Raw genomic sequence first — 26,421 nt, forward strand, 5'->3', positions numbered from 1 at the left:
TACTACAAAGAGAAGAAAATATCTAGGAATCCAACTTACAAGGGAAGTGAAGGACCTCTTCAAGGAGAACTACAAACCACTGCTTAACGAAATAAAGAGGACACAAACAAACGGAAGAACATTCCATGCTCATGGATAGGAAGACACCATATCATGAAAATGGCCATACTGCCCAAGGTAATTTATAGTTTCAATGCTATGCCAATTAAGCTACCACTGACTTTCCTGACAGAATTGGAAAAAGCTACTTTAAAGTTCATATGAAACCAAAAAAGAGCCCACATAGCCAAGACAATCCTAAGCAAAAATAACAAAACTGGAGGCATCACGCTACCTGACTTCAAACTATACTTCAAGGATACAGTAACCAAAACAGCATGGTACAGGTACCAACACAGATATATATACCAATGGAACATAGCAGAGGCCTCAGAAATAACACCACGCATCTACCACCACCTGATGTTTGACAAACCTGACACACACAAGCAATGGGGAAAAGATTTCCTATTTAATAAATGGTGTTGGTGAAACTGCCTAGCCATATGCAGAAAATTGAAACTGGACCCCTTCCTTACACCTTATACAAAAATTAACTCAAGATGGATTAAAGACTTAAGTGTAACACCTAGGACCATAAAAATCCTAGAAGAAAACCTAGGCAATACCATTCAGGACATAGGCATGGGCAAAGACTTCATGAATATAACACCAAAAGCAATGACAACAAAAACTAAAATTGACTAATGGGATCTGATTAAACTAAAGAGCTTCTACACAGTGAAAGAAACTATCATCAGAGGGAACAGGCAACCTACAGAATGGGAGAAAATTTTTGCAATCTATTCATCTGACAAAGGGCTAATATCCAGAATTTACAAAGAACTTAAACAAATTTACAAGAAAAAAAGCAAACAACCCCATCAAAAAATGGGCAAAGGATATGAACAGACACTTCTCAAAAGAAGACTTTTATGCAGCCAACAGACATGTGAAAAAATGCTCATCATCACTGGTCATTAGAGAAATGCAAATCAAAACCACAATGAGAAAGCATCTCATGCCAGTTAGTATGGTGATCATTAAAAAGTCAGGAAACAACAGATGCTGGACAGGTTGTGGAAAAATAGGAACACTTTTACACTGTTGGTGGGAGTGTAAATTAGTTCAACCATTGCGGAAAACAGCGTGGCGATTCCTCAAGTATCTAGAACTAGAAATACCATTTGACCCAGCAATCCCATTACCAGGAATATACCCAAAGCATTATAAAATATTCTACAATAAAGACACATGCACACGTATGTTTATTGCGGAACTATTCACAATAGCAAAGACTTGGAACCAACCCAAATGTCCATCAGTGACAGACTGGATAAAGAAAATGTGGCACGTATACACCATGGAATACTATGCAGCCATAAAAAAGGATGAGTTCATGTCCTTTGCGGGGACATGGATTAAGCTGGAAACCATCATTCTCAGCAAACTATCACAAGATCAGAGAACCAAACACCGCGTGTTCTCACTCATAAGTGGGAGTTGAATGATGAGAACACATGGACACAGGGGAACTTCACACATTGGGGCCTGTTGTTGGGTGGGGGGCTAGGGGAGGGATAACATTAGGAGAAATACCTAATGTGGGTGAAGGGTTGATGGGTGCAGCAAATCACCATGGCACGTATATACCTATGTAACAAAACTACACATTCTATGCATGTAACCCAGAACTTAAAGTATAATTTAAAAAATAAAAATAAAAAATAAAATCACAGTCCATCAGCCTGCCAGGGAACACAGTGATTAAGAATATTCAGCATTTCTTCAAATTCAGCAGAAAGGTATAGACAAAGAAATGCTTATATACTCTTCTATTAAAAAGTCTTGACTTAAATTTAATAACAAAACAGAATGAAAAGTTCCACACTTGCAGAGAAAATTACAAAAACAACAACAGCAGAGCATAAGTGATTTGCCAATCTGTTTCTCTATTGTCTCTCACCCTTCATTCAAAAGCACTTTAAATCCAAAGTGTAAATGAAAGGGTTTTGGTTTTTAATTGAAAGTGAATCGATGTGGGAAGGAGATGATGCCATGCACTTATGAGCACGTATTAGAAGTATTTGAGAGAATGCATGTAATAAAAGGGCACCTAAGGAAGAAAAAAAGAAGAGGGAAATAGGCAGACACTGGACAGAGCGTGATGCTGTGAGTCCCTGGGCCACCAAAGTCTGGAGAAAAGTGGTAACCACAATGCTCCCAGCCTAGTTCAGACTGTAGAACTCGACACCTGGTGACACATGGGATCCTTGGTAGGACAAGCTTTGAAAAGTTTTACAATAGCGAGTGTGAATGTTGTCAGAAGCAAAATGATGGTGTGTGTGTGTGTGTGTTTTTAAAAACCCTGACAAATAAATCAAAGAAGGCTATGAAGAGAGGATTCTCATGCTTGTATGCCTGATAACAAAACTATCACAAAAGACTTTGCAAAACTACAAGCTTGCACAAAGGCCATCCCAACATTAAACAAAAAGATTTCTACAAGGGCACCTAATCAGCAACTGCCTGTTCAACCTTGGTATGGTGTCACCCTTGCTATTGATCTTTGTAGCGAAGGATAATTATTTCAAAACTGATATGAAATCCTCCTCATATTTTCCTTGGAGACTCTTTGTCTTGCTTTACTTCCGTGAATTTGCACATAGTTTATAATGGCATGCAGATTCCCATTGCAATACTCTACTCCCAAGTAAATATCCTGTTCTTTCAGAGAACTCTCTTTGTAGTTAGGTTGACAAGAGCTTCATCCCAAGAGGCTTTGGGCTGAGACTGTCCTCTGTGCAGTGGGGTAACCTCATCATATGAGCAAGTCTATCCAATGGAAGTTTCCAGAATACTCACCCCCACACTTTTCCATACTTTTTATAACATTCCATATCAAACGTCCAAAAGCCCTGGGAGGAGAAACAAAATGATATTTGATTATTATTTTAAATGTACTTAACCCTGCCTCTAATTGAGATGAAAACAGTTGAATCCAAAGAAATCAGACTTGCTGGCAGTTACAGGAAGCTTATTTAGAGACATCAAAAAGGAAATAAGAGAAAACAGAGGAAGTATTTGAAATGGGAAACTTAAAATCACTCTTGAATTTTCTCCAAGTGTTGTGGATACTGAATGACTTATCCTTGTGTATAAATACTAAGTACCTCCTTGTCTTTCTGATGTCTTTTTGCTTTTTCATGTGTTGTCTCTAAAATCTCATGAATCCCTGAATGATCACCTCCAGGGGCATGTGGGGAAACTGAGGCTGAGGGAAAGTGAATGAGCATCAGAAGAGAATGCGCAGTCTTTCATCTCCTTGTTCGTCATCCTTTTCTTTTATTTCATGAGCTCACTCTAGAGTTCTAGCAGAATTAGAAAGTTACAGACACCAGGGACCTCTTTTAGTCTAGTAGATTTAGATAAATATGAGGCATGTTGTTGAATGAGAAATGAGTGAGTGACAGAATGACAAAGTGGACTTGCTTTCCAGTTTTCCAGCTTAACATGGAAGTTCTGAGAAAATGTCCCCTGTACACATCGTACACGGCCAATTACAACACTTGCTCGGAGTTTTCACTGAAACTTAAAAACAAATCTTCCTGTATCTACATTTCAGGGGTGACATTTTCACTGTGCAAACAAAGGTCCCAGGAATGTGTATCTTGGGGGTACGTCTACTAAAGAGCTGACCTGGAGAAGGTGGTGGGGAAATTATTTTTTTGCACAGGGAAAAAATATGAAATTCCTGGGTAGTAATTAGACAACAAAGCCCTCACCTGAGAGAATTAGAATCTGAGAAACAAGTCTCAGGTATGCAGGAAAGATGATGTAAGCCAGAGAGCTGACTGCTGCTGCTGGCCATGTGGACATGGGCTCCTAATTTTCCATCCAGGGCCCAGGCCCTGGGCAGAGCATCAGACCAGGTTAGGCACAAAGGCTCGGCCAAAGTTCACGGTCCACATGGCACATATGATATTCTATTCAGCAAAATTAAATATTTAATAATTTCATCAAATCATCCCCTTTCTAGTGATTTTGAATGTGATTCCATCTTCATGTAAAACAAAACCCCACACATTCATTTTGTGCTTAAATATCTGAGTTTCATAGACAACCACTATCTCATCTCAGTTATATCCACTCCTTGATCAGACCTACCCATAGGGTGCAGCCTTTGAAGGAAAAGAAGTAAAGCAGAACCCCTTTGTTCTGACCCTCAAAGCTGCAAAAGATGTCATGGGGAGTAAGAGCTGGGGTAGAGCCATGGAGATACCCTTGGGGAATTTAGCATTTTTTGGAGAGGATTGAAGCAGGTGCAAATGACCAGTGGTAAATACTTGGGCTCCCTAACAAACTGAGTTTCAAACCTGTCCAGAAGGAAGGGAAAAAAGGTTACTCAAGAGCTCTTGCTACAGAGAGGAAAGTTTGACTCTCATGTACACAGATTACAAGCCACAATCAGGAGGTCCTTTTCCTACTTTTAATACTAACTAAGTATGACTGTACCTTCCTGGGAACCTGCATGGAGCAAAAAGAAAATCTTCTTTATGGTGCTCACAAAGTCTGCACATCAAGTTCTCAACATCAGGTTGCTGATCTACCTGAGATTTGGGCTGCTCAACTGAAGCAAACCTGAGGTTCCTGAGAGTTAGCAAGAGAGTCCCGGCGTAAACCTTGCCATGCTCTGGGTGATGCCTACACACTGTTCTGAAAGTGTAAAACCTCAGACTTTCCTCCTGAGGAGAAGCATTTTCACTGATGGAACTAAGCTGCTCTTTGCAATCATGAGAAGCAAAAGAGGGAGCTCAAAAACACTCACCTTACGGTAGGACAAAATATTTCCCAATAAAGGCAAAGGTGTGGGCCCTGGAATTCCAAGCTTCTTAAAAAGTCCATGTGAATGGGTTCCATATCTACAAAGTGAAACAGAAATCAGGTCTCAGGGATTGTGACTTTATAGATATAGGGGTTGATGAGTCACTGACAGAGGAACTGGAATGCTCAAGAGCAGGAGGTAACATTAAGGCAATAAATAATAACAGTAACTCTGATGGCAATAATTATATTTCTTCATCAGGTCCTTTCCCACCCCCACTGTGAGATCCCAAAAAGTCACAATTGATTAGCTAAAAGCAGCTGAAGACTTCAAGGTCCCAATCCTGAAGCAAATACTTGAAAAATGTCCTCAAATGTGAGTGCTCCTGAAAGGTTCAGGCAGGAATTCTTCCAGGTCTCTTTATTCCCTTATGTCTGTTTAGTAAGTGGCCTCTTCCCAAATTTGGGGAGTCTCATCCTAGGTAGAAAGGGTGACTTTTCTTTTGTCTTCAGCCGTGATGATGAGATTTTGCATCACTGCATCCACTCGGTCACAGAGGGTCACTGAGAGCCTATGGTGACCCTGTCTTTAGAATTTGCCTAGAGGCTTTTATGCTTTCCCTTCCCTCAAAGTTCTGACCCTGTTTTAGGATCTGGCCCTTCTTAAACCGTAATTCACAGAGAGGTCTTGGAGGAGTCACAGAGTCCTTATTTCTACAGACTGACAACTGTGCTCAAGGCCTCCATTGGCCTCATAGAAATGTGAGCAGCTTTCAGCTACAACTCAGTCTCTGTGGTCAGATGATCTGGTTGATTTGACCTATTGGTAAAGATGATTGACTCATAGTTCCCCGAATGACAGTGTGCAGAAGAATCACAACTAAAGAACCAATTTCCAGGTCATTCCTCCTCTTGTGGAATCTAGCCTTCCAACTGGTGATATTTATCTGACAAGCACAGTGTCAGCGACATGGTCTGAATCTGTACCCCTACCCAAATCTCATGTTGAAGTGTAGTCCCCAGTGCTGGAGGTTGGGCCTGGTAGAAGGTGATTGGATCCTAGGGGCAGTTTCTCATGATTTCGCACCATCCTGCCTTGGGTGTTGTCCTCACGACAATGAGTTTTTATGAGATCTGGTGGTTTAAATGTGTGTGGCACCTCCTCCCCACTCTCTCTTGCTTCTGCTCCAGCCGTATAAAGATCTGCCTGCTTCTCCTTCACCTTCTGTCATGATTGTAAATTTCCTGAGGCCTCCCTAGAGGCAGAAGTCACTATGCTTCTTGTACAGCCTGCAGAACCATGAGACAATTAAATCTCTTTTCTTTATAAATACCCAGCCTCAGGTATTTCTTTATAGCAATGCAAGAAAGGACTAATACAGCCAGACATGCTCATTTTTCTCAAGGTGATCAATCACAAAGCAGTCAGTTTATTGCCTCTGCACATCAACTGTCTCTGTAGGAAAACCCGTTAATGCTGCTGCTCCCTATGGCAGGCCTGCTTGCAACTCATCTTTGATGGGTCATGTATGGACTCCCCCAACCAGGGGTTCTGGATGTCTGAAGACCTTCCCTGTCTGACGTAACTGAAGAGTGGAAACTGGAGGAAGAAGAAAAGCTGATGGAGGCCGGGCGCCGTGGCTCACGCCTGTAATCCCAGCACTTTGGGAGGCCAAGGTGGGCAGATCACAAGGTCTGGAGATTGAGACCATCCTGGCTAACATGGTGAAACCCCATTTCTACTAAAAATACAAAAAATCAGCTGGGTGTGGTGGCGGGCGCCTGTAATCCCAGCTTCTTGGGAGGCTGAGACAGGAGAATGGCGTGAACCCGGGAGACGGAGCTTGCAGTGAGCCCAAATCGTGCCACTGCACTCCAGCCTAGGTGGCAGAGCAAGACTCTGCCTCAAAAAAGAAAAAGAAAAGCTGATGGAAGAGGTCACCATCCATCAATTCAACCATGAATCCGCTAGTCCCACAACGTTGACCCCAGACAGACAAATTAGGAAAATGTGGCTGAAAAGCATAGTGTGTATAAATGGATCCGTATGCCTCATATGTGCTTTCAGCTGAAAGGCAGGGGCCTTCTAATGTCCACGTACCCTCCTGATGATAGCAAAAGATGTAGTATTCCACATAAGTAAACATAAAATGTTCCAGACAGTTGAATTAAGACCTTGCTTTCTCTTATTTAAAGGGTAGCCCTTAAGACAGTATAGATTCCAAACATTCTGTGCAAACCCAGTGACTCTGATGATATACGGTAAAATACAACTGAGAAATGGCTTGGAGGCTTATGTTTGGAGGACCCAGCAGAGGCAGCATAGCCAGGCCCAATAGTGCATTTGGATCCTTGCCCCCAGAACAGTTAGTGGAAGTGTGTGCACCATCTGCCAAAACCAGGGTGGCCTTTGGTTTTCCCACTCCAGTTCCTTCCTTTGTTGTCACAGCCATGACAAATCAGTAACACTAATGTCTGCTTCTAAACTTTCTACAAGTTACATGGTCTCTCAGACCAGGACAAATTATTGAGTTAATGTGTCAGCAGCACTGGCCCCCAAGGAAAGATCTAGGTAAATGTCTAGACTCACATGGTTCCATGTCAAGGCAGAGGCTACGCTGGGCAAACTGTTTAGTTTCTTTCCAGCTCCCTCTGTTTGGTAGAGTAATGCTGCTTTTGGTTCCAATGAAGAGGCTAACAGAAAAGCCAGTCATCTAGTGCACTTAATTGTGTTGGCCTAAGGAGGGCATGGTCTACACTACAGCTTCTGACTCCTGGGCTGTACCAGCATCATCTAAGGCTAAGGTATTGTCTGCCTGGCTGCCCAAATCTGTAGTGACAGCCCCACAACATGGCCGACCACACACAGATTGACACAGATGGTGCCCCTGTGTCCAGGCTTGAAGCAGATGAGATGCAAACATGTTTGAGTGACCTCCACTAGGGGGCCAGGACCCATGAATATCTCTTTGGAGTTCTACCCTGAAGGATGAGGAATATTTTCTCACTTCACCTTGATCCTACCTGGATGCTTTTGCTGTCATCACTGGCTCACAGTCTTGCTTACTCCCCTGCCCTGACAGTTTAAGATAACCTGCTAAGCAGGTTTATTTGAAATAGGGGTATTAAAACAAACTGTTGGGAAGATATATTTTAAAAGACATATGCAATCTGGTCATAGAGTTACACATTTGTGCATTAGATTCATATTCCTGACATTATTCTGGAAAGGTGAGGTTATTTTACACACATTTATTGTAACAAATACTGAACTAACAGCCCTCATTTATCACCTAGGAGGAATATGCTGGAAATAGGCTATCTCCAAAAAAATCTGATTTTAAACAGACTGAATTTAAGCCATATCAATTTGTGTTAAAATGTCAGAAGATGGAAAATACGTTGCCACAACTCACTGAATTTCTAACGTTTCTGTGAAAGAATTAAAATGACGTCTATATTTTCTATTTTCCTGTCATCATGATTCCCAAATCTTGGTAAGTGTGAAATTGAGGTATAAGTGAAATGTGACAGGCAAGAAGCCTCACTACCCACAGTGGGGAGTGAATCTTCCCTCCACCTGCTCTAGGATGCCAGGATCCCACCCGTGAGAGGATTCATCCTCTTCTACTGCAGTGTAAAGGGGAAAATGTAAAACCCAAATTCTGGTTTAGTAAGGAGAAGTCAGGTTTCCATGGCCAAGTTTGGGATGAGATCCATCACTCTTTCCTTCCTTATCCTTCCTTGGGTCCAAACTATTGTCAGGTAGATCATCCTTAATCAATGCTGTCCCTAAACCCTTCTTGCCACTAAAGATGGACAGGGGAGATGCTTATTTATTCCTTTATACATCTGCATAAGATCTATAATAACCTCTATGTGTTTGTAGCATCCAACACTTAAGCTACTTCTCCTGGAACATCTTTTTTTTCTTTCTTTCTTTTTTTTTTTTTTTTTGAGATAGAGTCTCACTCCGTCACCCAGGCTGAAGTGCAGTGGCATGATCTCAGCTCACTGCAACCTCCGCCTCCTGGGTTCAAGCGATTCTCCTGCCTCAGCCTCCCAAGTAGCTGGGAATATAGGCATGCACCATCACGCCCCAGCTAATTTTTGTATTTTTAGTAGAGACACGGTTTCACCATGTTAGACAGCCTGGTCTTGAACTCTTGACCTCAGGCATTCCACCTGCCTCAGCCTCCTGAAGTGCTCGGATTACAGGTGTGAGCCACCGCGCCCGGCCTGACCATCTTTTTTGATCTTCAAAACAGATAAGGGAAATAGAAGCCTGATTAGCACCCCAAGTCCAAGAAAACAGAGGTGAAGAACTTGGACAGTTACTCACAAATAGAGGAGCACCAGGGTGACAGCCAAGAGAAGCCAGGTTTCCACAGCCAAGTCTGGGATGAGATCCATCACTACTTTCCTTCCTTATCTCTCTCCTCTGAGTCTTCCTTTCAGTTGTGTGCTGCTGTTTGCTGGGCTGTGTGCGTGGAGCTTTCTTTCCCTGCACAGGAGTGAATCACTGAGGCTGCTGGATTGTTTATATGCTGGAGAAGGAGGCAGGGCTGGAGTGGCAGCCAGTAGCAGGGCCACCTGTGCTCCACCTGCAGTTGGAAGAGGCTTCTCCACCTTGGCAGTTGGCAAAGAATCACACACACACACCCCTCACTGACCTCCTTTGAGTTCATATTCTATGAGGAATCATAAACAACTCAATCAATGTTACTGGGGAGTCCAAGGGTTCTGGGTCCTTATCAGAAACTCAGGTGGAGCCATTGGCATGAAATCTATTAAATCTCCTCTCTCCTGCCTTTGTCTCCATGGCTGTCCTCATTCCACAATACTTGAAATCCATCCCAACAAGCCACACCTACAGATCTTTACCTATGCCTAGAGTGTGCCTGCACCCCCTAGAAGACGCCTACGCATCCTTCCAAACCCAGCCAGACAATGCCTTCTCTTAGAGTCTTTCCTCACCAACTTCCTCACACACATTTAACTGTTTCCTCCCCTGGATACTTTCCATCCCCTTCATGCAGTCCTATTGTCCTCTCTTCTCTTTACCACCATTGTGTGTTTTCACGCCTGTTTCCCTTAGCAGAGGTGAGTTCCTCAAGGGCATAGTCTGGTCTTATTCACTGTCATGGCTACGGTCCCTGTCAGGGTGCTGTACACACAGTGGGCGACCAGAAAGACTGGTGGAGTTGACTTGGCTGAGATTGCTGTGCCCCTGTGTGTCATCCCTTCTGACTTCCAGTGACCACTCCATCTTCTTAGGTCATTAATGCAGCCAGATCTCTTAGCTGTGACTCAGCTGCTGTCTCTGCACTTTCAGGCTTGCCCTCTGTGATTCTGTTGGCAAGAGGACCCCTAAAAAAGAGACAGGGCATGGATGAGATGGAGCTGATGGCTTTGTGGAACAGTATCAATTTGTGCTGCTTCCTGTGAAGCTTTCAAAAGTCCTGCATAGACAGCAATCAGACAGGTTCTTTACCAAAGAGTGGTCCCTACTCTCTGGATATGCTGCATGTCTGGAAACAGTAGGAGAGAAAGGAGAGAAGAGAACAGCTGCCCAGATGGTCAAGTGAACCCCAACCACCTCAGCCAGCAATGATGGGGCAGCGGTCACTGCAGCCTCACAAAGCATCAAGGACTCCAATAAGATGGTCCCAGCCTCTTGCGGGTGGAATTGGAATTCAAAGCAAATGGCTTCCTTTTTAACAAGCGGGGGTTTTCCTAATGGGAGGAGAGCAGGTCCCAGGAGCTGCTAGAGATGAGGCCTGTAATAGCAGTTGCTGCCACCTGTGAGCCCCCTGACCCATTCCTGATGGGAGAGATCTCAGTGATGAGGGTGTGAAAATCATATCAGCTCATTATCATCACTCAGACCCAAGTTCTGTGTCTGCTTGGCCTGATGAGTGGATTACATGACAAACAAAATCTCAGAGTTCTTATAACTCAGTAGAAATAGATGATGTTTAAGCTGTGCTTGTGCACTTTGTCCTCTCTTTATTCTTTCTCACGTTCAGCCGTCCTGCAGAAACTGATACCCTAGAAAGGCACCTTTTCCCATCCCTGTGGCCCCTAAGCCTCCAGGGCTGCTCAGCACCTGGCCTGAGTGTGTGAACATCATGCCAGATTCCATGTCAGACTCAAGGCAAAGTGGGTGAATGTCATGTGCAGTGTTGTGCCAGGTGTGTTGTGGGAGCCACATCTTCCTTGGGGACAGCCTAGTGAAGCAGGAGACACATAAACATGTTTGGATGGAAGTATGCATGTGCCATAACTCTGGAATCCCTGGAATAATGGAGCCCTACAGAGAAATACCTAAGAAAAGAAGTGACAGCAAGTGTCAAGCCAACAAAGGACAGACATGGGAAGGTGGGTGACAATCCCCAGGAGAAGTAGGATAAAAGTTCAGGGAATTCTGATACATATCTGTCTCTTTTCAGTGGCTTCGCTGAGCACATGACATAGGGCCATGCTACTATCCCCAGTTTACAGATGTAGAAACTGAGGCTCAGTGATTGCAAGTAGCTTCCCAGCTGCTACTGATCACAATAAAACATTATAAAAAGCTAACAGGAAGGGAGATAGAAGGTCCTCTGCTGCTCTGGTGCATCTGCCATTCCCTGCTAAGCGTCACCATGGGAAATAGTGAGACTCAAGGCTGCAACCACAAATTGGTTGAGATTTGTGTTCCTGTCTCAAGGGTTACTCCCAGCGGCACCCCCATGGGTCTTCTAGAACAAAGGACTCCATCTCATCTCAGCAGGGAGGAGGAAAGATACATTTTCTGACCATATCAGTAGCATTGCTGGAGGATCTCCCTATGTTCCCACACTGAGAGGTGCACAGAACACACTCAGACAAGTAAAGATTCCAGTGTCATCTGATGATTATCAACAACTTCATTAGCTCACCTAAACCCAGAGCCTTTCTTACTTGATTTTTTAGAAGCAAAACTCTTATGGAAATGAATATGTTTTCTTCTTTCCTCTAAAACACATATTTGGCTAAGATGATTCTTATTCTAAGATGAAAATTTACCTGCCTTACAAACTTCAGGAGGTGGTCTGACTGGTTGGAATCTACACCAATGGTGATAGACTAATCATTGCTTGGGACTCAAATGCAACCGGCACTGTGTCCTAACTAATGCAATTGGTGTTGCTCTGCAAAGGAAGATAATCAAAGGCATGTTCTGCCACTTAATTCCACAGAAGGTAACATCTTCTAACATGTAGGAACTTGACTACCGACAGCTGCACTGAATGTGTCAAGGAAGATACACCCGACCACCACATGCCTCTCCCCTTCTCTTTTCCTGTATTAAAGCATTCATCATGTTTTTTAAAGCTCTCAGTACTGTGTTCTCAGTACTGTGCTCCCAACCAAAGTTGGTCTTGGTCAACTTTGTACCCTAAGCACATAGAGCAGAGACAAACAAGCAGATAATTATAGTACAGCTAAGGAAAAATAATCATACAATTATAAGAAATACAAGGTCCTTATCAACAATGAAAGACTTATCTTCTTTCTCAGTCTGGTTTCATTGGATCAAAGTTTAATCTCAACATTCAGAGAAGCATTAGTCTCAGATATCAGCATCAGTGGACAGGCTGTCCAGGGACTCAATGATGCAAGGAACACCATCACTCCAATGTTTTCATCCTTTTATATTGGTAGCCCAAGTGGTACCTCTCTTCTGGGAAGCTTGTCCTGACCTCCAGTGGCCAAGTGAATTGCTAGTGGTAAGGGGAGGCAACACTGCTCTGGAATTATATGTGTATTATATTCAAATTTCACAGGTTATGATCTTGAGGATGTAAACCAAAAAGAAAAAAATGGAAGAATTCTCTCCCTGGTACTCAGCTCTCAGGTCCCCATTCTTCTCAGTAGGGGAAAACTTGATTTTGCAGGTCGCGGTGACCAGGTGGTATCTAAGTTTTGTTTTTATTTATTTATTTTTAAAATTGTTTTGAGGCAGGGTCTCACTCTGTTGCTCAGGCTGGAGTTCAGTGCTGTGATTATAGCTCACTGTAGCTTCCACGTCCTGGGCACAAGTGATCCTCCCACCTCAGCCTCCTTAGTAGTTGGGAATACAGACATGCAACCATGGCCAGCTAATTTGTAGTACAGATGGGGTCTAGCTATGTTGCCCAGGCTGGTCTCAAACTCCTGGTCTCAAGTGACCTCCTGCTGCTGTCTCCTAAAGTTCTGGGATTTCAGATGGGAGCCACCACACCTGGCCTTTAAATTTTGGTGGCTGGAAGAGGGGCATAGCTAATGCTTTTGGGCCTCATGCTTGGAGGTGGTGTTGAGGAGAGTGACAGGTGCATGGACATGCTCTCTTGGCACTGGAGGAGGTAGGTGTCTCACTTTGATGCCACTGTATGTTGGTTAGCCTGTATGCCTACTGTGTTCAGAGCATGTGGCAAGCACTAAATATTAAAGAATCGGAATCTTTGCCCTTATGAAGCTAGCACTCATATAGGAGAAAGAGACACCAAACAGCCACACAAATAATACTGAATTACAAATTAGGATAAATGCTATGAAGTAAAAGAATCCTTTACTTAAGCTCCCAGCGGTATCAGACACAGTTGATCCTTCTTTCTTTCCCTAAACTCCATCTCTCTTTGAAAGATATGAATGCAACAGAATCAACAAGACTTGACGGATGGGAAGTGTGAGACCTTGGATATTCCTGGTCCTGTTTCCTCATCTTTCCATGGGGGAAACTGACCAGAATTGGCTTATGAAGACCAAGGTTCTCCTTGTCCAAATTAGAAGACCCTTGCAGGACTGCCTGCCTCTCAGCCTCTGTGTCCCTCTAGGATTTTCGAAGGCATTCCCTGTCCTCTATTCTCCTTCTCTTATCGATCGCTTAGGCTCCACCTATGGGCAGGAGAAAGAGCAAAGATGGGGTAGCATGGAACTGGGAGAAGATAACCACCCACTTAGGCCCTGAACTTTAAATTCTGGATTGGTTTCTTAACTGAGATTGCAGAGAAAGGGTTTCACACATGCTCACACCCACTCACACACAGCTCTTACTCCAGGAAACAATAATGAATATGTGTCGTGCTAAGTACTTGCCCTGCATTAACTGATTCAATCTGTCCAACAACCCCATGGTATTGATATTTTTATGATCCCTGTTTTACAGATGAGCAAACTAAGCCACAGGAAGGTTAACTGACCCATCCAAAGTTACATCACTAATTGCTCTAGCAGAGCCAGGATTCATATTTAGATCCTCTAGCCTGAGAGCCCAGGGTCATAATCTTTTGACACAGGCCCAGCCTTGCCCAAGGTCACACAGAGTTAGTGGGGAACTAGCAATACAGTCCCGGCCTTCTGAACAGGTAGTGGCCAGAGCTCTGCCCATACGCTGGAACAAAGTGAGGTGCCTTAGCAAACTCATCAGTGAGGGCTGCAGTGAAGCAATGTCCTTCCTTCTCTCTTCCCGCCCTTCCCTGAAGCATAAGCACGTCTGTAGACTTTATGACAAAAAAGAAGAGGGGCTCTCTCTCTCCTGCCGCCTTGTGAAGAAGGTGCCTTCTTCCCCTTTGCCTCCTGCCATGATTGAGAGTTTCCTGAGGCCTCCCCAAACATATGGAACTGTGAGTCAATTAAATGTCTTTTCTTTAAAAATTAATAAAAAGAAGAAGAGGACGAGGACTTAATCATGACTGTTTGCTTTCTACTCCATTCTAGAGTCTCTATTTCTTGATAAAGTAACAACTAACATCTCCATGGAAATTCACAATTTACACAGTTCTTTCCCAACTCTTTTAATGATCAGCAAGAAAACTTTGTAAGATGAGTAGTGTTAGGATGATTTAACTCACACTTTATAGATGTGGAAACAGACAGTTAGAAAGAGACTTCAGAAGTGACTAAGCCATGAAGCCAGGGCATGGAGAAGGACATTGGGATTACAAATTGTGCCAGTGGCATTCTTGCTGGGATTCCAAGGAGGCTCCTAAAACAACATGGCAGGTTGTGTCAGCCACACATGAGATAAATATTTCCCTCTACACCTCCCAGTACACTGCCAATGTAGTTATAAAATGCTACAGAGCTGGTCATGACCATGAAAACAACATGTGCATCCTACCAAATTGTGTATTCAGTGAACTCATGGTTTCAGCAGAAAGGGTAATGTTGCAAATAATTCCGACATGTCGCAATCAGAATCATTTGTGTTTCCAGGAAAGCAAAAAGTAAAAGGTGATGAAACCAACATGTAAAAGAGAATTCAAAGATTGTGAGGCAAATTTCAGAAGAGCACGTGAAAGGGAATTAATGAAACAGGAAATTGGTGAAGGAAATGAAGATCATCACGAGATGTGTTACAAAACGTCAGCAAAACCTACACCGCTTCTTATACTCCTTATTTCAGTAACCTCCTAACTTGTTTTGCCTGACCCTGGGCAGGCCTTATCCAGGGAATTTGCTATTCAGTCACCAGACAGCATCTCAAAAAACATAGATCTTGAAACATGTTTCCTTGGCTTCAGTCCCTCCAACTGCTCCTATCACCCACAGGATAAAATCTTTCCTTGGCTTCAGTCCCTCCAACTGCTCCTATCACCCACAGGATAAAATCTAAGTATCTCTAGGAAGTAACACAAGACCCTTTCTCATCTGGCCACTGTTAGCTTCTTCAGTCTGTCTCAGTCCACTTCTCCAAATGTACATGATGTTTTAAGCAAATGGTGTGATTGGCCAGTCCCCAGGCTCTACAAATATGACATGTCCGTGTCTCCTTGTGTCCACACAAGCTGTTCTTCAGCATAGAGTGGGTCCAACCCAGCTTCCATCTGGTGCATTCCTAACCATCCTTCAGGAGTCAACCAGCGCATCATCTCCCCAACAAGCCTCTTCCATGACCTCAGCAGGCAAGTGTTGGAGAGGATCCCACTGGTGCTTTCTCACAGTTTTAACAGCCGAACTCAAAGTGGCTGTCATCCTGGGATGCTCACAACATTCACATGCCTGGGGAGCTTCTAAAAACCACAGGTCCACTGGGTGTGGTGGCTCATGCCTGTAATCTCAGCACTTTGGGAGGCCAAGGTGGGCAGATCATGAGGTCAGGAGTTTGAGACCAGCCTGGCCAAGAGACAAGCCTGGCCAATATTGTAAAACTCCATCTCTACTAAAAATACAAAAATTAGCCAGGCATGTTGGTGGGTGCCTGTAATCCCAGCTACTCAGGAGGCTGAGGCAGGAGAATCGCTTGAACCCAGGAGGTGGAGGTTGCAGTGAGCCGAGATCGGGCCATTGCACTCCAACTCCAGCCTGGGTGACAGAGCAAGACTCCAACTCAAAAAACAAACAAACAAACAAAACCCCCACAGGTTCCTGGGCCTACCAGAAATGAGAAGGGGTTGCCCAGGGGCCTAACAATGAGGAGGCAGGGACCATTGAGGGCCATCTGGAGAGAATCCAAAGTGTCCCATCAATCCAGAGACATGAAAAAGAAGGCATCATGCCCAACTCATTCCATGAGGGCCACATGATCCAAATCAGAAAAAAATCAGGACCACAAAGGAAGATGGCATGCCAGTCTCATTCATGAGCATCAGTGCAAAAATCCTGAACAAAATAGTAGCAAGCCAGAGACAGCAGTGATCAAAGATGATGCACCATGACCAAGTTGTTTCAACCACTCAAGATTCTTGAGTTAACGACTCAAGAATCATTAACAGAGAAAAAGTATAAATACCAATGATCTCGTCAACACGTTAAAGGAGAACGGTTATAAGACCATCTCAATGGTTTTAGGGAAAGCCTTCGATAGTTCAATAATAATATATTAATGATATATGATAATAATATTCAACTCTCATTTATGATATAAAAAACCTTCAACAACTAATAGCAGGAAATTTTCTTAATCTGATGAAAGCATCCAGAAAAAAAACAAAAAAACTCAGAGAAAACATTATTCTTACTAGTATAAAAGAAATATCCTGTTATACCTTCTTAATGTTTACCATGTGCACATATTACCTTTTCAAAACTAGTAACTTTTTTTAAACAAAAAAAAACCTATCAATTAACTTACTTTTTTCTGTAATTGAAAAGAATATGACAGCTTGTCCTTGTCAGAAGTCCAGCTTGTGATTCACCTGGGGTCAACACAGGACAAGGTTTAATAATCACTGAAATAATTAAACATTGTAATGACTCATGAGACTGCTTGAACTGACATGATTTCAAGGGCACCGAGAGGCTGGGGGAAAGCAGAGGGTCAGCAAATTCATTTAGCTGAGATAACCTCAGTTTACAAACTGAGTTTATGACCTTTAGTTGGGACATGAGTTTCTTTGATAATCAAATGAAAGGAATGAACCGTGTGCCCAGGATAAACCAGCATCCAGCATTTTTGCATGCAGTTCCGAGGGGACCCCAGAGAGACATGTCACTAGGAAGTTTGCCAAACCCAGTGACTTTCCAGGGGGCCTACCCACCCAAGTGCAGCCCATGCCTGACACCCAGCCCTCAATGCCCTATTCTGATCGGTTACATGGTTATCTCCAGAACCATAGGCCCTCTCTATCAGTGTGAATGGGTCTCCACTCTGCCCAGTGCTATGACACAACACCGGGGAACAGAACCGTAAGGGAAGGTGTGAACAAGACCTTTGCAGACAGAGCCATGCGAAAACCCTAGGTGGGGGTACTTCACCACACGGAGGGAACTGGAGAGACACCAGGAGTTCTGCGAAGGCAGAGACAAGGGGACCTGGAACAACCTGGGGTGAAGTCTTCCTAAAGGAGTGACTGTTTGCATTATCATAGACAGAGAAGTGTTTGGACAGAAGAAGGGAAGGTGAGAAGCATTTCAGGCTGTGAGAATGCTCCAGCTTTTTTTAGTAATAAAAAAATAGAAAAAGTAGAAATTGCTTTTAACTTTGTGTATTGAATAAGCAAGAAATGGCATCCCAACCTTTTTTCTTTATTATTATTATTATTGTTGTTTAGACAGAGTCTTGCTGCATTGCCTAGGCTGGATTGCAATGGCACAATCTTGGCTCACTACCACCTCAACCTCCCAGGCTCAAGCAATCCTCCTGCTTCAGCCTCCTACGATGGGCATGTATCACCATGTGTGGCTAATTTTTTGATGTTTTGTAGACATGAAGTCTGATCTTGAACTGACTTGGTAGAATGGTCTTGAATTTCTGGCCTCAAATGATCCTCCTGTCTCAACCTTGCAAAGCACGGGGATTACAGGCATGAACTGCTGAGCTCAGCCACTTTATTATTAACAAGGTTGAATATTTCTGTATTTTTGATAGCTGTGTTCCTTCTTTGAAAAAATGTTCATGTCCTTTGCCCTTGTGATACCCGTTGGAGTTGCTTTGTTTTTCATGTCAAGCTATAATAAATATAATTTAACTGGCAAAGAGAGAATGGCCCAGCTTAACCCTTATTATCATTGTTGTCATTTCTTGGTTGCAAGGTACAGTGTCTGTATTGAGGCAATTTTAATTACTGCTAATAAAGAAGCCATCTGGGCCGGGCGCGGTGGCTCAAGCCTGTAATCCCAGCACTTTGGGAGGCCGAGGCGGGTGGATCACGAGGTCAGGAGATCGAGACTATCCTGGCTAACATGGTGAAACCCCGTCTCTACTAAAAATACAAAAAACTAGCCGGGCGTGGTGGCGGGCGCCTGTAGTCTCAGCTACTTGGGAGGCTGAGGCGGGAGAATGGCGTGAACCCGGGAGGCGGAGCTTGCAGTGAGCCGAGATCGCGCCACTGCACTCCAGCCTGGGAGACACAGCGAGACTCCGTCTCAAAAAAAAAAAAAAAAAAAAAAAGAAGCCATCTGGCCAGGCATCATGCCAGCATGTGGATCTTATACTTGCAAGGCAAAGGTTCTGCCCTCCACCGGTCAGCAAGAGGCTTGAGGCTGAGCGGAGACCCCAGACAACATTGCTGGGTTTGGCAGGCACCATAGTGACCTGTCCCATGCCTGTTAGTGTATATTTCTGAGATGTAAAACATGTTTAGAGGTGAAATTCACATAACATAAAATTAACCATTTTTTAATGATTATCCAATCTGAGGACTGAAAATTAACCATTTTAAGGTGAACAAATCAGTGGGATTCAGTACATTCTGTGTTCTGCAATCACTACCTTTATCTAGTTGCAAAACGTTCCCATCATTCCAAAATAAAGCCTGTACCAGTTGAGCAGTTTCTCCCCAGTCTCGCCTCTCCCCAGACCCTGGCATCCACGGTGGCACATTCTGTCTCTCTGGGCTTCTGGATATTTTCTATGATGCAATATATGGACTTTTGTTTCCGGCCTTCACTTCATAGAATATTTTTGAGGTTCATCTGTTCTGTAGCATGTGTCAATATTTCATTGCGTTTATGGCTGAATAATATTCCATTGAATGGATAGACCACAATTTATTTATCCATCCATCGATGGACATGTGGACTATCTGCACCTTTTGGCTATTGTGAATTGGACTGTTAGGAATATGTGAGTCCATATATTTAAGTAACCGTTTTTAATCCTCTTAGATGTATAACTTGGAGAGGAATTGCTGGGTCACACAGAAATTCTGTTTAACTTTTTGAGAACCCTCCAAGCTGTTTTCCATAGTGGCAGCACCATATTACATTCTCATCCGCAGTAGGTGAGAATTCCAGTTTTTCCACGTTCTTGCCAACACTTCCTATCTTCCTTTTTTTAAAAAAATAGCCATCTGAGTGGCTGTGAAGTGGTAACTTTTCTGGGATTTTGACTTTGTGCAACCACAAAGAACTAAGAACCTGCGAGAAGATGCCAGAGACAGAGGAGGACAAGAAAAAGGTGTGGCTGGGAAGCTGACAAAGGTGGCCCCTGAGCTTTCTATTTTTGTTTGTTTGTGTTTGTTTCTGTTTTCGAGATGGAGTCTTGCTCTGTTGCCCAGGCTGGAGTGCACTGGCACAATCTTGGCTCACTGTAACCTCTGCCTCTTGGGCTCAAGCAGTTCTTGTGCCTCAGCCTCCCAAGTAGCTGGGATTAGAGGCATGCACCACCATGCCTAGCTAATTTTTTGTATTTTCAGAAGCAATGGGATTTTGCCATGTTGCCCAGACTGATCTTGAACTCCTGAGCTCAGGTGATCTGCCTGCCTCAGCCTCCCAAAGTGCTGGGATTACAGGCATGGACCACCACGCCCAGCCAGGTTCCTGGACTTTCTATGGACTCCAGAGACATCTCATTCTGTAGAGAGAAGACAGCGAGTAGGGATCCTTGGAATATAACTGACTTGCAGGCCCTGTATGAGTTATTTAAACTTCCTCAGCCTCAGTTGCCTAATCTATAAAATGGGTGTTAATGATTCTGTCTTTCCCTCCTAAAGGAGCCCAGAGGAGACCAGACCCTGGCCTGTGATCTGCACTGGGCTTGGGACCTAGATCTGTGAGTCTGGCTGGTGCTGGCTTTGACTAGAGAAAATGGAGGATATTACCAAGCCTGGTACCTGACTCTTGGCAGTCCTTCCATAAACGTTTGCTCAATATGAAAACAGTTAGTTCAGTAGTTGCCGAGAGAGAGGACAAAAGTTATAGAGTAACCCTACATTACACAATGTATTTTCTTTTTATCAGAAGGGGAGACATGAGTTCAAGTTTTATTGAACAAATAATTAAAAGGTTGGGCATTTGTTAAGCAGGGTCTCTGAGCCACAGAGTGACCTATGGAAGGGAGCATTGGAGAAGGCAGGAATTGGAAGGTGGGAAACAGCCAGATCAGACCAGACATGTAGGATTAGGAGGAAATGAAGGGACAACCAAAACAGTATTGTCAGAATGAAGTCATCACAGGAGTCCAGACCCCTCCAAATCTGTTGTTTACTCACTTGACCATGGGCAAAATCCTTTTACTCTCATTCCCTATCTAGCCATTAGAACCACATGTTCTTGATGTCCAAGATTCTGTGAGCTAAGTTCAAAGCTTCTGAGGCTGCAGATCACGAGACAGAAATAAAATGCAGTCATTGTGGCTGAAATCAGCAGCCAGCTAAAATATGTTGCAATTTAAGTAATACCACCAGTGATGACACATACCTGATATTTTCCTACAGCACTGTCTTACTGGCGTAATCTTTGTTGACTATTAAACAATGAACTCAACTTTGCACATGAACCTTAGGAAGTTCAGATTATAATGACTACTGCAGACAGGTTGAGAATATGAAGTAGGCTTACCCCAAAACACATTATTAGGGTCAATTCCAGTGACTGCCATTGAAAGTCAAGGTTTATTTGACAGGTTTAATTCTCTCAGAATATGTACATCGAAGTAGAACCTGAAAGACAGCCACTTCCATGCCCAGAAATTATTATTATTATTATTAATTATACTTTAAGTTCTGGGGTACACGTGCAGAACGTGCAGTTTTATTACGTAGGTATACACGTGCCATGGTCGTTTGCTGCACCCATCGACCCATCACCTACATTAGGTATTTCTCCTAATGCTATCCCTCCCCTAGGCCCCCACTCCCCAACACGCCCCAGTGTGTGACATTCCCCTCCCTGTGTCCATGTGTTCTCATTGTTCAACTCCCACTTATGAGTGACAACACGCAGTGTTTGGTTTTCTGCTGTTGTGTTAGTTTGCTGAGAATGGTGGTTTCCAGCTTCATCCATGTCCCTGCAAAGGACGTGAACTCATCCTTTTTTATGGCTGCATAGTATTCCACAGTGTATATGTGCCACATTTTCTTTATCCAGTCTATCATTGATGGGCTTTTGGGTTGGTTCCAGGTCTTTGCTATTGTAAATAGTGCTACAATAAACATACGTGTGCGTGTGTCTTTATAGTAGAATGATTTATAATCCTATGGGTATATACCCAGTAATGGAATGGCTGGGTCAAATGATATTTCTAGTTCTAAATCCGTGAGGAATTGCCACACTGCACAACGGTGGAAGCCACCTCTTCCCTGAGGAGCTCTGTCCCAGGGAGACAGGGGTTTTATCTATAAGTCCCTGACTGGGGCTGCTGCCTTTTTTCAGAGATGTCCTGCCCAGAGAGGAGAAATCTAAAGAGGCAGTATGACGACAGTGGCCTTACTGAGCTGTGGTGAGCTCCACCCAGTGCAAACTTCCCAGCCGCTTTGTTTACACTGTGAGGGTAAAATCGCCTGCTCAAGCCTCAGCAATGGAAGATGCCCCTCCCCCCACCAAGCTCGAGTGTCCCAGGTCAATCTCAGACTGCTGCTGTGCTGGCAGCCAGAATTTCAAGCCCAGTTGATCTTTGTTTGCTGGGTTCCAAGGGAGTGGCGCCCGCTGAACCAGACCACTTGGCTCCCTGGCTTCAGCCCCCTTTCCAGGAGAGTGAATGGTTCTATCTCACTGGCATTCCAGGTGCCAATGGGGTATGGAAAAAAAAAACACTCCTGCAGCTAGTTCAGTGTCTGCCCAAATGGCTGCCCAGTTTTGTGCTTGAAACCCAGGGCCCTGGTGGCATGGGCACCAGAGGGAATCTCCTGGTCTGTGGGTTGCGAAGACCATGGGAAAAGCGCAGTATCTGGGCCAGAGAGCACGGTTCCTCAGGCTTAGTCCCTTTTGCTTCCTGGGTGAGGCGACACCCCACCCTGCTTCGGCTCACGCTCCGTGAGCTGCACCCTCTGTCCAACCAGTCCCAATGAGATAAACCAGGTACCTCAGTTGGAACCAGGTACCTCAGGTGCAGAAATCACCTGCCTTCTGTGTCAATCTCACTGGGAGTTGCAGACTGGAGCTGTTTCTATTCGTCCATCTTGCCAGCAGTCCAGAAATTATGTTCTCCAAAGAAAAGGCCCCATGCAAACTGGCTGAAACAAAATGGGTTTATACCCATGAAATAATCCAGGGGACTTTAGTCAATAAAACTCAATGCTGGTAAAGTTACTTTAAATAATTTTGGTAAAGTTATAACAACAAAAGCCAAAATTTAAAAAATATTTTTAGGAAAGAGGCGGGGACTGTGTGGTATTCTTTTAGTACTGTGACAACCTGGTAGAGATGGATTCTCCTTTTTTTATTTTTCATTTTTTTTGCTAGAAAGTGACTTGAAACCATATGAAAATATAAAGTTCTTTGGTAAAAGTAAATATATGTACAAATGTAAAACCTGGATTATTGAAACTTAGGCTTGCAGCTCCTCTTCTAATACTTTTATAGGATATAAAAGACCAAAGCATAACAAAAAACTATGTCTATGTAAATGGGTACATGATATATAAAGATGTAATTTGTGACATAAATAACATAAAGGAGGGAGTGCAGAGCTGTAAAGGAGTAGTGGTTTTTAATGAAATTGAAGTTAAATTGTTATCAATTTAAAATACATTGTTATGACCTTAAGAAGTTTTATGTAATCACCATGGTAACCACAAAGAAAGTATCCACAGAATATACACAATAGAAAATGAGAAGGTAATCAAAACATGTCACTGTAAAATATCAACCAAACACAAAGAAAGGCAATAAGAAAATGAGGGACAAAAAAGCTGTAAGATATGCAGAGGACAAACAACAAAATCACAATAGTAAGTCCTTCTATCAGTATGTTTTAAATGTAAATATATTAAATATATTAGACCGCTCTAAAGACACAGATTGCCAGAGGGAATAAAACAAATGGGATCCAACTATATTCTGTCTACAAGTGACTCACTTTAGATCTAAAAACATGCATAGGTTGAAAGTGAAAGAATAGAAAAAGATATTCCCTGCAAATAATAATCAAAAGATAGAAGGAGTGGCTATACTAACACTAATATCATACAAGATTGACTTTAGTTCAAAAACTGTTACAAGAAACAAAGAACATTGCATAATGACAAAAGGGTGAATTAACCTAAAAGATACAATAATTATAAACATATATGTACTGAACATCAGAGCTCCTAAGTATATGACACAAGCATTGATAGAATTGAATGAGAAAATAAATAGCTCTACAATAATAGTAAGAGACTTCAATAGTCAACTTTCAATATTAAACAGAACAACTAGACAGAGGATAATAGGGAAATAGGGGACAAGAACAATACTATAGGCCAATTAGACCTAACAGACATATACAGAACATTCCACCCAACAATAGTAGAAGACACATTTTTCTCAAGTGCATATAAAACATTGTTCAGGATATACCATGCATTAGGCCACAAAACAAGCCTTAATAAATTTAAAAAGATTGAAATCATGTAATGTATCTTTTCCAATCACAATTAAGTAAAACTAGACATCAACAGCAGAAGGAAAACTGGAAAATTCACAAATATATGAAAATTAAACAACACACTCTTAAACAACCAATGGGTCAAAGAATAAATCACAAGAGAAATTAGAAAATATCTCGAGACAAATTATTATGAAAACAAAAAAAACCAACTGATGAGATGCAGCAAAACAATGCTAAAAGGGAAACTTGTAGTTATAAACATTTCCATTAAAAAAGAAGTTCCCCAATGAATATATTGTGTGCGTGTGTCTTTATGGCAGAATATTTACATTCCTTTGGGTAAATACCCAATAATGTGATTGCTGAGTCAAATGGCAATTCTGTTTTAAGTTATTTCAGAAATTGCCAAACTCCTTTCCACAGTGGCTTTACTTACAATAGAAAAGACATGGAATCAACCTAAATGCCCATCAATGACAGACTGGGTAAAAAAAAAAAAATGTGGCACACATACACCATGGAATACTATGCAGCCATTAAAAAAGAATGTGATCATGTCCTTTGCAGGAACATGGGTGGAGCTGGAAGCCATTATTCTAAGTTAACTAACACAGGAACAGAAAACTAAATACCACATGTTCTCACTTATGAGTGATAGCTAAACATCAAGTATATATGGACACAAAGAAGAAAACAACAGACACTGGGGCCTACTTGGGGGTAGAGGGTAGGAGAAGGGTCAAGGTTAAAAAAAACTACCTATCCTATGCTATGTTTATTGTCCCAGTGACAAAATTGTCTGCACAACAAACACCTGGGACATGTAATTTACCTATATAACAAATCTGTTATATAATTTACCTATATAACAAACTTTAGGCTCATGTACCCCTGAATCTAAGCTAAAACTTAAGAAAACAGTGCTCCCAGATGGCCATATGTAGCTGTGCTGCAGAGAGGCATAGAGGAGCACCCCCACCCTCACCCACTGCCCCAGACCCTTGTAATCACCCCACTTCTCTGTGCCTGGGGCAAGACCCAGCCAGCCCCAGGCACCATGCTGCCCTAGGACCAGACCTTCTGACAGCTCCTGGCACCCAAGACCCCCTCCCCTGCTGTAAGTTGATGCACACAGTTCTTCCAGTCCTATTTTTTAATGGATTATGATCCACACCCATTGAAGATACCAACACAAAGCAGTGTGTCCCAGATGGTAGAGCAGCCTGGCTAGGTGTTTTGTAGACAACAGGGCAAGAAGAGATGGAGCCATGAAGGAACAGTGTATGAGGACTGGTGAGGGTTTCCTATTGATCTTTTCAGGCACAGATGAGGCGGTTTTGAAGAAACCTATAAATTCCAAAGACAGATTCTCCTCAGAGTGAAGGAGCATGGTGAGTTTCCAATGATTTTTATGGGTAATAAAGCAGCTCTGGATCATGAAAGACAAGAAACACAGGAAAAACAACATTTAGCACAGCAAGGTAAGGTAATATACATGGAGGTATCAGCAAAGATTAGGATGAATGCAGAGGGTGCCTTTTTTTTTTTTTTTTTTTTTTGAGACAAGATCTTGCTCTGACACCCAGGCTGGAGTGCAGTGCAGTGGTGTGATCACAGCTCACTGCAGCTTTGAATTTTTGGGCTTAAGTGATCCTCTCGCCTCAGCTTCTGGTGTAGCTGGAACCACAGACCACCAGGCCCAACTTATTTGTCTTTCTAAGGGATGGAGTCTTTCTATGTTGCCCTGGCTGGTCTTGAACTCCTGGGCACAAGTGATCCTCCTGTCTTGGTCTCCCAAGGTGCTGAGATTACAGGCATGAGCCACCATGACCGGTCTCAAGCTTTCTATGAACATGTCTGGATTATAAGGAAATTTCAAGAGCAAAATGTCTTCTTTCACTGGAACCAACATGGGAAGAAAAAGGCAAGAAGGGCTGACATCGTGTCATTTTTCTAGAATCTCTTGAGTTTTATCTACCAAATGCCAGGGAAAGGCCTCATCTCCTCCTTCTCTCCCTACAGTTTACATCTTGTGGGTACTTTTCTAGCCTTAGACAAATGATGACCCTGTTAGCTTTACAACAAGAAGCTGGCTAGTTCTTTCCATGAAGCTAATGCAATGGTCATTTTCAAGCAAATTTAAAGGAAGCACCAAGGAGGCTTCATAGATTATCCAATTTCTTTAAAAGATATGTCTGTGTATACACAGACACATTCTTTTTATTGGTACTTACATTTTGATAGAATCAAAACAGTCTTGGAACCTAGGCCACTTGCCAAGCTGAAGCCACAGGCTGTGAAATAATTTTTAATTTCTGGAATCAGGTTGCCTACTGTTACTCCATATAAAAATATGTAGG

The 26,421-nt window shown here is 42.9% G+C and overlaps 1 protein-coding gene and 1 pseudogene across 2 annotated transcripts in view; one reads left to right on the forward strand and one right to left on the reverse strand.

Annotated features, from left to right (window-relative positions):
* The window catches only part of CYP3A4 (cytochrome P450 3A64), a 37,964-nt gene extending 27,731 nt beyond the window's left edge, over positions 1 to 10,233 (reverse strand). The window contains exons 1-3 of one of the 2 annotated variants that reach the window (XM_077994512.1): positions 9,206 to 10,233; positions 4,868 to 4,961; positions 2,905 to 2,957 (exon numbers count right to left, since the gene is read on the reverse strand). In XM_077994512.1, the coding sequence (XP_077850638.1) occupies positions 2,905 to 2,957; positions 4,868 to 4,961; positions 9,206 to 9,276 (218 nt within the window). In that variant the 5' untranslated portion in view covers positions 9,277 to 10,233. 2 annotated transcript variants of the gene reach the window in all.
* Positions 10,234 to 25,329: 15,096 nt separating this feature from the next.
* LOC144340186 (ras-related protein R-Ras2 pseudogene) lies at positions 25,330 to 26,158 on the forward strand (annotated as a pseudogene).
* The last annotated feature ends 263 nt before the right edge of the window (positions 26,159 to 26,421 follow it).

This window comes from Macaca mulatta, chromosome 3 (assembly GCF_049350105.2).
Source record: "Macaca mulatta isolate MMU2019108-1 chromosome 3, T2T-MMU8v2.0, whole genome shotgun sequence".
Taxonomy (NCBI): Eukaryota; Metazoa; Chordata; class Mammalia; order Primates; family Cercopithecidae; genus Macaca; species Macaca mulatta.